The following is a 14,661-nucleotide window of genomic DNA, read 5'->3' as shown; positions in this document are numbered from 1 at the left end:
AGAAATGAACGAGTGGTCCTCAAAAAGATATGATTACATGACTGTGTGTGTATAGTTTTCATGTTCTCCCGGTGGTCTGTGGGTTTTCTCTGGTTACTACAATATCTCTGACAGTTTGAAGACTATTGCTAAGGTTATTCTAATTGACACTATAGCAGTATAGGCTCACAACATAGTGTATGCCTTGCCATGGACTGGAAATCTGTCCAAGGTGTATCCTAGAATTGTGCCTTGTGTTGCCTGCGGTAGGCTCCAGACCCCGCCTCGATCCTGACCAGATTTAGCGGGTGGACCTTCGAACGCAAGGTGGCGGTATGGAACCGAGAAAGCGTGAATCTATACTTACCTTGAATTCCAGCTAGGTTGAAAGTAACAATTGTGGCGATTGGTGAATCACTAACGTATCATTGTTTGAGATCGATATTTTGTGGAATGTACAGAAAACTGTAGACGGAATTGGGGGTTTCAGTTATTTTGAAATATTATTTTTGGGGAGCTTTTTGTCTCAACGGGGACATCGTGGAGGTCCTAATAAAAAGTCGCCTGTTTTTGCTTTGTGTAGGCTACATAGTTCACTGAGGTAGCTGCAGGATAATCAGAGTTGTTCATTTTTGGTACAAATGAAATGAAATAGTTTTAAAACTACCTTTGGTACCAACGATTTGATTTTTATTGGCTAGATAGACATTGATACCAACCCATTATTCGGTTTAGATCGTTCCTCTATTGGCTGCAGGGGCAATCCACATACAATCAGATGGTGACATTTTCGGGTTTCTGGCGAAGGACTTGCACAGCCATCCTTCAAGTGGCGATGCTGAGAAGCTCCTCAGCTCCACCGGGTTCTCAGGACCGCCTATCTGACACCGTCTCATTCGCGCAGCCACAGACCGTGCTGCCAGGCGCATTATGGATTTTAAAAGTCAGCGGACGGATAGTGAAAACCTGGATATAATTTGGGGTTAAAAGTTGAACAAACGGAACCATTTCCCTCGGGGTTACGAATTGGATACTAATTTTACGTTGGTTTTCCGCCGTAAGCAATACACGGAGGATCGCAGGATCGATTAAAAGAGCCCTAATACTTAAGAAGCGACAAGAATATAATCTTTATTCCGCTCTCCTTACCAACCTCATCATGACTTCTTTCACAGGCAATAAAGATAGGTGTTCTGCGACGACAAGGAGCCGGAAACATGCGGTATGTTTCAATAATAATAATAATAATAATAATACAACTAATTATTATTGATTATTAAACATATTTTGAATAAAACTGTTTAGTTAGGCATGTTTTCACAATGTTAAACAATAGCATGCATTTATGCACAATATAACCCATCACATATATTCATGAGAAGTTTTATGTAGCCTACTGCCCATAAAATGGCCCATCAAACTGACAAATAATTACAATACAATTATCTTATATGGAAAGTGCTGTACTCTCGAATTTTCAACAGATTATCGATGCCTCTCCGACCAAATCAGCCTCTTACTCCCCAGAGACATGGTACAGAAAAACTTACGAGGAATCGCGCTCCGGTAATCGCCCTGCCCCGGAAGGCGCGGGATCTATACCCAGCTCGTCTGGAACCCCTTCTCCGGGATCAGGGATCTCCTCCCCAGGATCCTTTTCTGGATCTCCCGGCACCACATCTCCCGGTGTTTGCACAGGTTCGCCTGGATCTCTTGGCGGATCTCCGGGATTTGGCACTGGGTCCCCTGGTTCGGGCAGTGGGAGCTCGCCTGGATCTGACCGAGGAGTATGGTGCGAGAACTGTAATGCCCGGCTGATAGAGCTGAAAAGGCAGGCACTGAAACTGCTTATCCCCGGACCCCTGTCCAGCAAGGTAGGCGCCACTTGGCAAAACGAAGAGCTACTTACGAATAGACTATGTACAGTATCAAAGTCAGAACACAGTCAGCTTAAATCACCACACAGCAAACACCTTTTAGAGTTCAAAATTCATTAAGCCCAAAGAAAATGAGCCTGTCTGTATCACCTGAGCTTGAAATGTGTTTCTTTATTAACACTACAGTCACAGGACAGCAGTATTTCATTTTGTACATTTTATAGGCTACAATTCAGATTCAACATTAATCTTCATTCAAAGTGCCCCGTACAATTCACCATGAAATATACATAGGCTATCCCCATTTTAGTCTATCCGGACGATAAAAGGTTTTGATAAATTATGATTTATCACTAAAGTTAATTGTTTTATTGTCTATATGACTATCACATGGCTGTTTTTCAGACAATATTACATCATTGAACCACTTGTGTTGTTTGTGATTTTAAATGACATGATTTCAGAAAATGATTATAATACGGAATGTTGCCCTGATGCTTGTATATATAAAGGCTTCTAAATCGTTTGGGCTTCAATAAAAATGACTGTGGGCTACATCCGCGATTAATTAAATTCCAAGCGGGTACTCCCAGAGAGTTCTGTCCTAATCAAATTATTGTTAATTTATAAATCACTTCCTTCTGTGGTACATGGGTATCCAGTTGTAGATACACCGACAAGTCTCCTTATGTTGGCAAAAATTAGGTATACCTGTACGGTTAGACAAATGCATTCAAAATTACCAAACTAAATTATGTTTAGGTAAGCCTATTCATCGTTGATATTGTGGCTGAACCGTATATGCAACTCATCATGTAAATCTCGTAAAGTTTTGCATTCTTTGAATAATAGCTTTTATTTGGCAATGAATGTGTTGTCAGTTTTATCTATCTATCTATCTATCTATCTATCTATCTATCTATCTATCCATCCATCCATCCATCCATCCATCCATCCATCCATCCATCCATCTATCTATCTATCTATCTATCTATCTATCTATCTATCTATCTATCTATCTATCTATCTATCTATCCTTTTAGTTCATAATGTTAGAATCTCACTTAGATAACACTGTGCTTGGATGAGAAGGGGGTAATCTATTTCATCCTCCAGTAGATACAAGCCTTATGTAGTTTTAGGTTACAGATTCACAGATGGAAAATGACAGAAAGAACGGAATAATTTCCGAAGTTTTCTGGTGTGTTATACTGATAGGGGGCGCTGCTGCGCTGCAATTCTGTTCTTCCCCAGCTTCAACATTGACTAAGTCTATATCTCATTAAGAGATTGTAATATGTAGAGGTGTTTAGCTCATTAACTGTTAATATTGCTACATTAACCTTGGTGCCACAACGGAGTAGTAACCAGTTTTTCAGAAATGACTCCAAAATTTCAGAAATTCATGCTGACCTGCAGTTGTCCCTTTGTATAGCCCAGACATGTTATTGTGGTTCTGGAAAACATGTCATGGTCACCAAAGTTCTTTGCTTTTAGGCATTTCAAGGCATTTCATTTTGCAATTTCGGTGATTCCTGTGAAATTCAAAAATGTCATTTGTTGTTTTTGCCAAGCCTAATAATTTAATGTGTAGTCAGGGAGCTAAAGAAAAGAGTTATTGTAGCAAACAGAATAAGTGCAAAGTGTTTTAGCAGAGAAAGGAAACATAGAAAAGCATAGAAAAATCTTTAATTTGCTCATTTCCCAACGCAATACACATTTAATTCTGCAGTTAGCAATATGCTTTCCCATTATATCCAGTTACTAAAAATGAGATAGATTTGTTTATTATTAGCACTAACATGATTATTTTTCATAATAAATAAATGAGGAAGGGGGATTTCTAGATCATTCCATACACCAGGTGAACGTTTTCCATAGTTGCTAGCAACCATACCAACTTACACAGTTGGAACCATGCAACTGAACTATTCCAACTATGCTAGTTACTTAGAGGAGTTTTTGGGAAAGGTACCCCCATAGAGTTAGATAAGAAATATGCTCAGGGTTAAAATAGGGATTATTCACTTGAGATTTGAACATCTGACCTTTTGGTCTGTGACTCAGTCCAGTCGCCTACGGGCCTTCTGCCGCAGATGAACATGGTGACGTGAATATTTGCCCAACACTGATGAAAACATCATGATCCAAAGGCAGATAATCTTTTCTATATGGATTCTATATAAATGTGCACATTTTAAAATCTTGAAAGCATTGTAACATATGGAAGGTGTATAGGGAGCTGAACATTAAAATAATAAAATTCATATAAAACATACATTAGACCTTGGGTGTAAATTATGGGGCAATGGGGGGGGTTACAACCACACCCCACCTCAATAATCAAAATCAGCTAATACAATCCCCCCCCCCCCCCATAAATGGCTGGAGACCTCAACCCCCCAACGCTCAACCCAAAGTGATTATCCTGGCATTAGATTCACTTATACTTGTTTGGGAACATAGAAAATACCTAGATTAAAGATTTCTGGAATTCATTTTTTGATTATAGTATATATCCTCTACACAATGCAGATAGGAGCTTTAAAGCAAGTGATGCAGTATGTATTTGAATATGTGATGTTTTGCAGTTCTTGTGTTGTATGGCAGCGTGATGAGCACTAAAGGAACACAGCTGTGCTACAGAGCAGCATAACTCCTCCAGGGGTCTGCACCAGGTCCTGCTGTGCTAACAGTGCAACAATATTTGCATGACGTCAATGCTAGGGCTGCACCACAGCCTCGAGCACTCATACGCTGCTTTTGATCAAAGCCGGCAGAGATGCGGCACGATACTCTAATGCTCGTGGAGCCTCCTGGATCTCTGGCTGCTCCCTCTCTCTACTGGGTCGCGCCCTTGTCTCTGAAGCACCAGGAAATCCAGTCTTCAGAACTGCCGGTCCGGTAACATCTCTGCTATATCTAATGCTAATATGCTTTCACGCACTTGATTCTTTTATGCTGTACAAATGACGGCATTCAACTTATTACACACTGGAGTAAATTTACATTACACATAAAATAACCTATTTGAAAATAGTTGTAGGTATACTCTGAATTTTTTATTTAAAACTTTAGTCCTAAAACATTCAGGAAACCACTCAGAAGAAAGCACAGAAGACAGGGCTTTAAAACTCATACATCCATCCTGGAAGAAGCTGGTGTTGCAGCTGGTGTGTCTTGCCCGCCTTTGATGGGAAGTCTTGAGCCGGCCGGTTCACGTTACACATGTTACGTGTCCCTACACCTTTTACTGCAGGTCGCCGCGGAGACGGTGATAAAAATCAAAGAGGAAGGACAGAATCGCAAGTGGGAGAGAGGGGTCTCTGAGGGCACTGCGGCTTCCTGTGGGGGGGATTTATAGCTACAGGAAGGATGGAAAAACTGCCACCTGCAACCTCGGCTGCTAATTTCTTTTAGCCCCCACCTCCTTAAAGGAACACCACTGACCTGGATTCAGTGAGCATGCTGACCTGCTCAAGCGAAAATCCATTTTGGAGGCATGAAGACATTGAGAATGGACACAGTAGGACGCCGCTATGTGTCTGAACAAAAGTCAAGGTGGGGTAATTGTAGTCTGTGGCACCATGGCTCAGTGGGCAGCACTATTGCCTCTCACCTCTAAGGATCAGGGTTTGAGTCCCATCATCCTTTGCGTCTAGAATTTGCATGTCTTCCCCATGTCATTCAGGTTTGCTCTAGGTCAGGGGTGTGAAACTCCAGTCCTGGGGGGCCGGAGCCCTGTGTAGCTTAGTTCTTTCCCTGTTCCACCACAAACGATTCAGCACAAGAGCTGTGTGGTAATTAGCACAAGGAGTTGAGGCAGGCGTACTAAATGAGGGGAAACCCAGAAATGTGTCGGGCTCCAACCCACCAGGACTGCAGTTCGACACCCCTACTCTAGGTAGTGTGATTTCCTCCTGCAGTCCAAAGCTGTGCAGGTGCTGGAGTCTCTAAGCTGCCTGTAGTGTATGATTGTATGAGTGATTGACCGATGTTCCATCCAGCGCCCTGTGTCATCCTTGACCCCCCCCCCCCCCCAACCCAGACCAGGATGGGCAGTTAGGACACAGATGGACAGTAATTTTAGCTGAACGACTCTGGGTGACATCTGCCTGTAAAGTCTTATAATGGACATGATGATTCTGAAGCCAAATGTCCTCTGTTTAATCCTTAACCTTTTTCCCTTTCATAAAGTGTATTCTACACACTCAGAGCAAATACACTAACAGAACAAAGCCAGTCAAGGTAAGATTCATGAGCTGGACAACAGATTCTGTCTGAGAGGTCATGCAATATGTGTGATTTTATGTGGTTCAGCCTGTTACTAATTGCTTGAATACTGGCAGTAAAATGGAGGGAAAATGTAACCTGCCAACAGACATGTCACATGACACATGTAGCCTGCATACTGATGTCACATTTATGAGCCCTGTGTGTCTCTGAAGTGGAATGTAATAGGATGCATTGCAGGTAGTGGGTGGCCAATGGGCAGCTGATGGCTCACACACTTGAAAGCTCTTCTGGAGTGGGCCTTACTTACTGTTACTGTGGTACTCTTTCACTGGAAGTGATTGGGAGCCATTGCAGAAAAACGAATTACCATGATGAATATATCAGTTCTTTAGACATTCATTTGGGTTCTTAACACTGAGCATAATTCTATCTCCTTGCATGTAGCTGCCACCAATATTAGTACTACAGACAAACGCAATAATTTTTTCATAAGAAATGAATTCAGGAGGGTGATTTCTAGATCATTTCATACACCATTAAACCTGGCATTACCTCAGCTCATGTTCCAAACTTGACATCATATGCACATGCATCCGAGTTTGTAGCAACAGACTGTTCTAGATAGTATCTTATCCAAGCTAAGTCTCTAGCCACTGATGCAGAGTCTTTAGATATCACCTTGTGTTACTGCTTTTCCGTTAAGCTACTATTGCTTTCACTGCATGTCAATACAGTAGGGACTGACTCATACCTCAATCTTAGAATGTGCTTGAGACATCAGTCCTTTAAACTGAAACCATCAGTTACTTGATTTTTATTCACATTATAGATTAGACTGAACATGTGTTTGTTTACACTTGAAACTTGTATGGGGGATTTATGTTTTCCAGTTTCTAATTAGCCTTACTATCATACTATTGCAAAAAAGTGAAGAGCATGACCTCATTGCAAAACCAGGTACGTCTGGTCTTGTCGATCTGAAACGCAGACACGTGTGGTAATGGTCGGAGGACAAATGCTTGGCTCTGTTTCTGTCAGCCGCTTGACAGGCTGAATAGCCCGTATTACCATGGCCTCTCCAGTGGGGGTCTTAGCTCCGTCCTAATTCCTCTGACTTAAGACGGCCCTCAGATGGCCTTGCTGGATTCAAGGAGAGCTGAAGAAACACAGACTCCATTCTTTGTGGTGCTCATCTAACAGCAAGATCCTCTAACAAATGGGTGTCTGGGCTCCTGTGAAGGCAAGATAAATCCAGCCATAGCTGAAGCCACAAACATTTGATGCTCAAATTCTTTGCTAAAAGGAGTCTAATTAAAGTCAGTGAAAGACCCCGATAAGTAACGCTAAAGTAACCATGTAACCAAACCAACACCTCCCTACCCAGCATCCACTGAAGGTCCTGGCTGCAGGAACGTCGGGCCTCATGATGCTCTTTTCTTTGGTTACACTGCAGCTTCCCTGTGTCTCACATAGTGATTAGATCAAGCAGAACCAGAGGACTGTATGTGTGCTTAATGTAACAGTATTTCTGTCCTCATGGCCAGCCAATCATTGGTTTGGTATGAAATGTCTTTAGCTTAAATCATAGGCTTCAATGCTATCATTCACTGATATGTATGTTGACAACGATTATGTAGCTCTTCTCAGCAGCCACTGCTGAGCCTGACATTTGGTATCTCTCACCGGTACCGGAACCAGTGTTTCAGTACTGCATCGATCCCTCCTTTGTCTCTGTAGCTAGTATCCGGGTTGCCAAGCGCTCCTTCTCTGCGGGAAGCTCGGCTCAAAGCCCGTTTCCGCATGCTTAATAGATTTATTCACATGAAAATTCATAATCCCTTTTTAAGATGAACATCATTTTGGATTTGTGTGGTATGAATGTGCTTTCTGAGCGCTTGATTCCTTTTAGTACTGCATTCTTACTTGATATACACACTTCAGAAAAGATATTATACCTGAATGCTTTTCAGTAGCACTGTACTAAATTAATTTCTAATGTGACTGCAGATTCTTTTACATATACCATTTAGGGTGCTTGCACAAATACCCTTGTTTGGTGTTATATCCATCCATCCATCCATCCATCTATTTGTCATGGTTAGGGTCACAGAGGGACCTGGAGACTATCCCAAGCAGTATATGGCACAAGGTTGGGGACACCCTAGAGGAGATGCCAATGGTCTGGGTTCTTTATACAGTATATTGCAAAATGGAACTGCCTTGTCCTAATTAAACTCATCATTTTAAGGGTCTCCGATTCAGGACTGATGCTACAGCTTATTCATTTAGACCTTCCTCACTATCTAAGCTAACAGTCAGCATCTTGGCATTGTAACCAGGGGCCTGTATCACAAAGTTTAGCCAAATAACTTTGAGGCTAAGTACAGGTAACTCTAGCTATGCAATATCACAGTGCTGGTTTACCATTTTTCAGGTCCCCACAAAGATCTGTGAATGCAATCAAAAAACTAAAAAAAACAAAAGTCTGGCATTTTGTTTGTTCGTTGGGATTAGAGTTTTCTCCATAGAAATTAATGAAGAGTCCCCACAAAGATATAATTACAAACCTCTGTGTTTGTGTTTGTGTGTGCGGGCGTGTATGCATGCGTTCTTGTGGTCATGTTTATATTACATTGTGGGGCCCAAAATGTGGTAAAAACCTGTTATACTGACATTGTGGGGACAGTTCTTTTAGGTCTCTACTAGGGGAAACTCAAATTTACAAAAAATCTGTGACTACAATCAAAAACCTAAAAATGTCAATACTGTACTATTGTATTTTAAGGTTAAGGTTGTCATTGCTTGGATTAGGGTTTTTCCCATAAAAAAGAATGGACAATCCCCACAAAAATTGAAACAATGAATACAAACGTGTGTGTGTCTGTGATAAAGGAATATTGAATGGGTTTTGAAGGGTGACAAGTTTATTTAATACTGAATAATAAAAAAGGGATTATGCATATGAATAAAACGACTAAGAAGAATTATGAAAACCACAAAGCCCATTTGGAAATTAAAACAATTTACGACAATCACACTATGTAAGCATTTACGTTGTCAGCTATCTGCTGCAGCATGCCTTCTAAGGTTTCATGGCAGCTACAGTATTGCTCTTTGCTGTTACTGTACTTTAGAATTCTTCATAGTCTACCATACTAATTTTCTGTTCCACTGCATTGAAATACGTAGCCCTGTTGCGATCCATGCTTATGTGATTGTCTGATTGCTGCACATGACTCGCTTTTAAGTGTACGTACTCAGGAAGTAATCTTGGTTTCAGTAAGAAACCTGGCTCGACATAGATTGTTCATAGTGTTGAGATACTGTTTATTTCGGATTGTATTTGTTTTTTGTTAAGCTGAAACTTATTTTCTAACCTTGACTTTGTTAAACCAGTATTGTGACGCAGGCCCCTGGTTGAAATTCCAGGCCAGCTATAATACAGCTGCACAAAAAATAGTGTTTGTGTCACCTAGATAATCATCCTCACGCATAACAGATGTAGAATTTTTAACATTTGTTAAGTTATAAAGAGTGTTTAGCCCAGTAGACAGTATTCTGTGTGGGAGTTCCACTCACTCACATCATTTAATCTTGGTTTACCCATACAAACAGTGTTTGTTTTGAAAGTGATAGCCAGTGTACAAACAGCAAGTGGCAAGGATTGCAAAGTTAAGCTAACCAGATGCTGTGAACAGTATGGAGAAACCAGCAGAACTGAATGATCGGTGAAATGTTTCTGTTCTGTGCTGAGGCCCACGGGCCTTCATATAACAGCCAAATGTAGGGATGGACAATCAACATGTAGACAGGTGCATGGGAATAAGTTATGATTTACAGACATGAAAATAAACATTGGAAATTCTTTAGGTGAGATTTGTGCTCTTGGACAAGGATTAAACATCTGCTGGATGTCATTTAGTTTCACATTAAGTATGCCAGGGGAGGCTAACAAGGGCCTTCTGGTGAGTTTCAGCATTATTCTGCAAGTGAAAGGCAGAATTCCCAGCAGTCCTTAATCGTGTGAAAGCCATGATATCGGTGTACCTGCAGAGACAGAAGCAGCATTGAGAAACAGTCAACATGGCGGAGCTTCAAACATATTTGCTCTGCTCAGTTATTTTTTCTGCTTCTGCTGAACATTCTTTCTCTCTGATGCTTCCTGCACTTCCAGAACATTCTACAAGTTTTAGGTCATCACCACATTTCGCTTCTATTTCTTCCTGGCCATTTTTCTCTACAGCTAGAGTAGGCTGCACATGAGAACAATTGCACATCCTTGCTAGCCTAAGGGTAAATTAAATGAGAAAAACCATTTTAGTGTTGCTTTCCAGAGACAAAGAGCAGCAACACATTTTAAAAATTACACTTGCACAGGCTTAGTTATGCTTTTGATAGCTTCTTTGATGGCAGTATCTTCTGTGTTTGTATCCCTTGCATGTGTGACAGATTGTGTCCATTCCATAGTCATCTATGCTCATTTTTATTGACTTGTATCATTGCAAGTCATTACCATAGCATTTACCAGCTAACACTACATGACGAGACATGTGAAACATGGCATCACGTAGCACTGCGGTCCAAATGGCAGCATCCTGAATAGGATTTGAGGAATACCCCCCTGGATGCAGGACTGTGTGAACGATGATGGGAGAGACATGTTGGTTGTTACCCTGCTGAATGAGACAGAGAACATAACACCGTCAGAGAAATTTTGAAACATGACCACTGCCATTCACAACATTTGCACCCTGTTAATTTTTTCGATTATATATGGTCACATTACTTTTACAGTATAAAAAGCATGCTCACATTTAATATAAAAGGTGTCACTATGTTTATTTCTATGTCTGCTAAATCATTTGGACAGAGTTGTGGTCCTTGACATGCTCTTCTGTTCACATATGAATAGACTTGGCCTTGTCATGCACTTGTGTGAATTTTAACTTGGTCTTGACTCAAACTCAAATACATGCAGTTAACTCTCATCCAAGCAAGCAATTATACGTTTTGCATACATAAACCGTAAGCAGTTTCTGTACAAGACATCCAATAAAAACGTGCACACTGTGGAATGCAAATACTGCAAACCATTGATCATTGAGGCGGCTGGCACCACTTCTAGTTTCAACTGACATCTGGAAAGAAAACAAAGTCAAGTACGTAAGGCTGGCAAACTCGGTTTGTCGAGAGGCAATGACCAGCCAAGTGTCCAGCCAAAATGTGTGTTACATAGTAATCTAGAGATAGCTATTTAGCTAGATAGCCAATCTTGTAATTATTGTTGTATTTTATTAATCCCTGTTTGAAATTCTCTCACATAAACCTCCTTGGGCTCCAGAGATACACAGGTGACAGTGAAGTTTAATATCAGATCAGTACCTATGTGTAAAGGTCCTACTCCTTTAGTCCTAATGGTCTGGCGGGAGTGGGCATCAAAATAGTAATCTTTTAGACCCCTACTGAGCACATTTAAGCCATAAAATGCTCACAGAACTTAAAAGCAAAAGCAATATGTTATTGTTGTAGTGTGGAGACTCCCAGTTATCCCAGGTATTAAACAGTGTGTTTCATAGTAGATCTGCTACTGAACATTTTGTGTACACAAATTACAGTGTTTAATAAGATTTTTGTTAAATAAAGCATTTACAATAAACTTTATATTGTTTTATGCATAGTGTTTGGTTCCAGAACCAAATTTAAGTGCTCAGCAGGATAGAGCCATGTTACAATGACGTTAATAATTACTACAGGATGCAGTGAAGACCTGTTTATTACCTTTGTGTTTAACAAATCATTTATTTCTTAGTCGAAAGTAATTATTTCTTAGTTGGTGGTCATCTTAAATTAATTTAAATGTAAAAAACCTAAAATAGTTGTCTTCAGTTTATAGTTTTTGAATTCAGATTCAAGGTCTAGAATGGAAATTGTGCTACCCAGACTCTGGTACCCAGCTCTGGTAAAGAACTGGGCTTTGACTCAGACTCCAGTTGTCAAAGATATGCTTTTGACTCTGACTCGGCTAAGGTGGCCTAAACATTGCATTTATATCGGGGGGAAATGCTCTGAAAGTACAATAACCAGAGCCTTATCCCTGGGTAACTAACAGCACTTATTACCTTGAACTGTTTAAGCAACGGCATATTCTTGGCAATAACATTCAGAGGTTTTCTGGCGTGCCTTCAGAAAGGCTGTTATCTCATTATTAAATACTAAATAATTTGAAATGTTCGCTACACCCTCTGAGGGAGTATATTTTTAAGAGTACTGTTACGTTTACCCGATCAAGATAAATGATGGAAGATTGATGTTATTTTTATGAAGGATTATGATTTTCTACTGTAAGTTGATACTTTGACATCTCAGTTTTCTACATTAGAGATTTTAGACTGCGTGTCAGAACATGTCATAACCATCCACCATTTAACACTCCCCCAGCAGGTAAAAAGCAGCATTAACACCAATTCCAAAGACACAACATTTCATGCCATGACTCAGCAGCAACTGTGAGCAGCTAGATTTCAGGTGGGCCCACATGCTGACTGGCAAAGTGTCATGATTTATTTGCATTACCAGGTGTGTATAGTATCAGTTAAAGGAATGATTGACAGACGAACAAACACATTCACTGACCAATACACTGGCATCAAAAATCAAGTCAAAAAAATCCTTCACATCACCCAAAACAACAACAACAAGCTATTTGTTGGAAAGCACTTGTCCCATACCTGTAGGTGTTTTGTAAAAAATTGTGTTTGCTTTCTGTAGCAAGTTGACAAGTCCACCCGAATCCACGTGCTATAGTGTACTACCACTAATGAGGCATAGATTTTGGCTAGTAGGATTAATACAAAAGTTGAATTTAAAGCTTTCATAAAGTTCAGAAAGATTGAATGGAAGAAATGAAAACCCCTACAAGTGCAAGTTGCTATACATATAGGCGGGGGGGGGGGGGGGGGGGGTCTTCCTCAGATCCAGCTCCTGATTCACCCATGAGACCCTATAAAACTCCATAGAAGGCAATTAGTTGAACCATGGCCTCTTTTCATTAACCAGGTGAGCCAAAGGTATGCTGCTGGCAATGACAAGAACACAACCAAACCTAATCCTGTGCCATTGTTGTACTTCATCCTTCACCCTTAGCTCCAAGCTAACCTGAGCCACAAGCAAACACGAGCTAGAAGGGTGCATGAGAAGCCTCTAACTGCCTGCTAGCTTGTCTGAGGCCTATAGGAAGCACAGCTAGATCAAGTCAGCCTTGGGGCTGGTCTCAGGACCAGAAGAAAAGCAGCTGTTCTTGCTAGCAGTAAAATAATATTGTTTTAGGGCCAAGGGACCAGCAGCATTGACAAGAAGATACCTACTTCAGGCACTCACCAACGTCAGCCCTCAGGCACAGGGGACTTCCACATATAGGACGGGGGTGGGGCGGGGGGGTGCAGGAGTTAGCTTTATTCATTGCTATGCAGTAGCCATGGCAGCCACCCCTGCCATTACAGAAAGCTAGGTTTGTAGGACACCCCCCCGTGAATAAGAGTTAGACATGGCAGAGGGTCTTATGGGGAAGACTTCTTTCAGGCATCCAGCAGGAAACACCATCTGTAATATTTCTACCAAACAAGACAGCTGGATGAGATATCGATTACATTGCTCTGACCAGCAGAGAGTCCTTTAACAGAACTGCTTTTATTACACACCACCTCCTGCAAGGCCTTCTTCCAAGTGCCTTTAACTTCAAGTCCTCCCCAAAATTTGCCCAAGTGACCCTATAAAACCCCTAATAAGGCAATTAGTCCAAGCAGGGACATCTGGGTCCCATTAACTGGGTTACCTGTAGGCATGCAGCTGGTGATCCCTCACCACGGTAATGCTGACCAGCCTAACCCCACCCTGCGCCATTAGCTTACCCCCTGCCAGCTCGCAGAACGTACTTAAGATGTGTTATTTTAACTTTACTGACTGAGAAGAGGGGAAAAAAACACTAATTAAAACTAATTGTGAGAAAGAACAAAGGTGACATAGAGCGCGAGTTTGGATTAGGTTTCTTTAAAAAAAATCTTCTTTTTGTATGTAACAAAGACAGATTCAGATCTTTGGGTTGTTGTACTGTGAAGCAGCGCAATATAAAAGTACTCGTTAGCTGGGTGATTCATTAAGTCTTTCATAATTATTATTTTCAGTGAATGATCCATGGTACTTGAAAAGAAATTTGCTCATACATCCATGCTTCCATGCAGTCATACACACATAACAAATTGGCTCAGTCTCATCAATAATCTCTAATGCAGTTTTACACTTGGTGGAATTTAGGTTTAGGTGGGTGTGCTTTCTGTATAAGTTTGAAGAATTAATAACATGAATTTGCCCCCTGTTTAACCTGTTTAACATTTTGAAATCTTAGTCACCTAGTTCTCTTTTGGAGGTCATTCTTAATATTGTAATAATTTATGAGTGGAGCTGTACCTGTACCGGATTCAGAATTTTGTCAGTTGAATCGGATTTGGCTGTTGAATATGAATATTTGGGGTCCTCAAATAGTATTAGTCAAACACACACCTTCATTTAAATA

General features: G+C 40.8%; 1 protein-coding gene and 1 long non-coding RNA gene across 4 annotated transcripts in view; one reads left to right on the top strand and one right to left on the bottom strand.

Moving 5' to 3' along the window:
• Nucleotides 1–391: 391 nt before the first annotated feature.
• The window catches only part of kif26bb (kinesin family member 26Bb), a 97,068-nt gene continuing 82,798 nt past the window's right edge, over nt 392–14,661 (top strand). Inside the window, exons 1-2 of the mRNA XM_023806725.2 lie at nt 392–1,201; nt 1,464–1,853. Of these exons, the coding sequence (XP_023662493.2) occupies nt 1,139–1,201; nt 1,464–1,853 (453 nt within the window). The 5' untranslated portion in view covers nt 392–1,138. The remainder of the gene's footprint in view (nt 1,202–1,463; nt 1,854–14,661) is intronic.
• Nucleotides 9,817–13,831, bottom strand: LOC111841176 (uncharacterized). 3 transcript variants are annotated; one of them, XR_002837613.2, is made up of 4 exons: nt 13,790–13,831; nt 13,457–13,702; nt 10,606–10,768; nt 9,817–10,139 (listed from the first exon to the last, which is right to left on the bottom strand). It is a non-coding gene; the product is annotated as an uncharacterized lncRNA (long non-coding RNA). The 3 variants fall into 3 exon arrangements; XR_011984199.1 differs by having other exon boundaries at nt 13,470–13,702; XR_011984200.1 differs by having other exon boundaries at nt 10,618–10,768; nt 13,470–13,702.

The sequence above is a fragment of the Paramormyrops kingsleyae genome, chromosome 19 (assembly GCF_048594095.1).
Source record: "Paramormyrops kingsleyae isolate MSU_618 chromosome 19, PKINGS_0.4, whole genome shotgun sequence".
Lineage (NCBI taxonomy): Eukaryota > Metazoa > Chordata > Actinopteri > Osteoglossiformes > Mormyridae > Paramormyrops > Paramormyrops kingsleyae.
The sequence above is the reverse complement of the archived record's forward strand: the minus strand, read 5'-3'. Positions and strand labels throughout refer to the sequence as shown.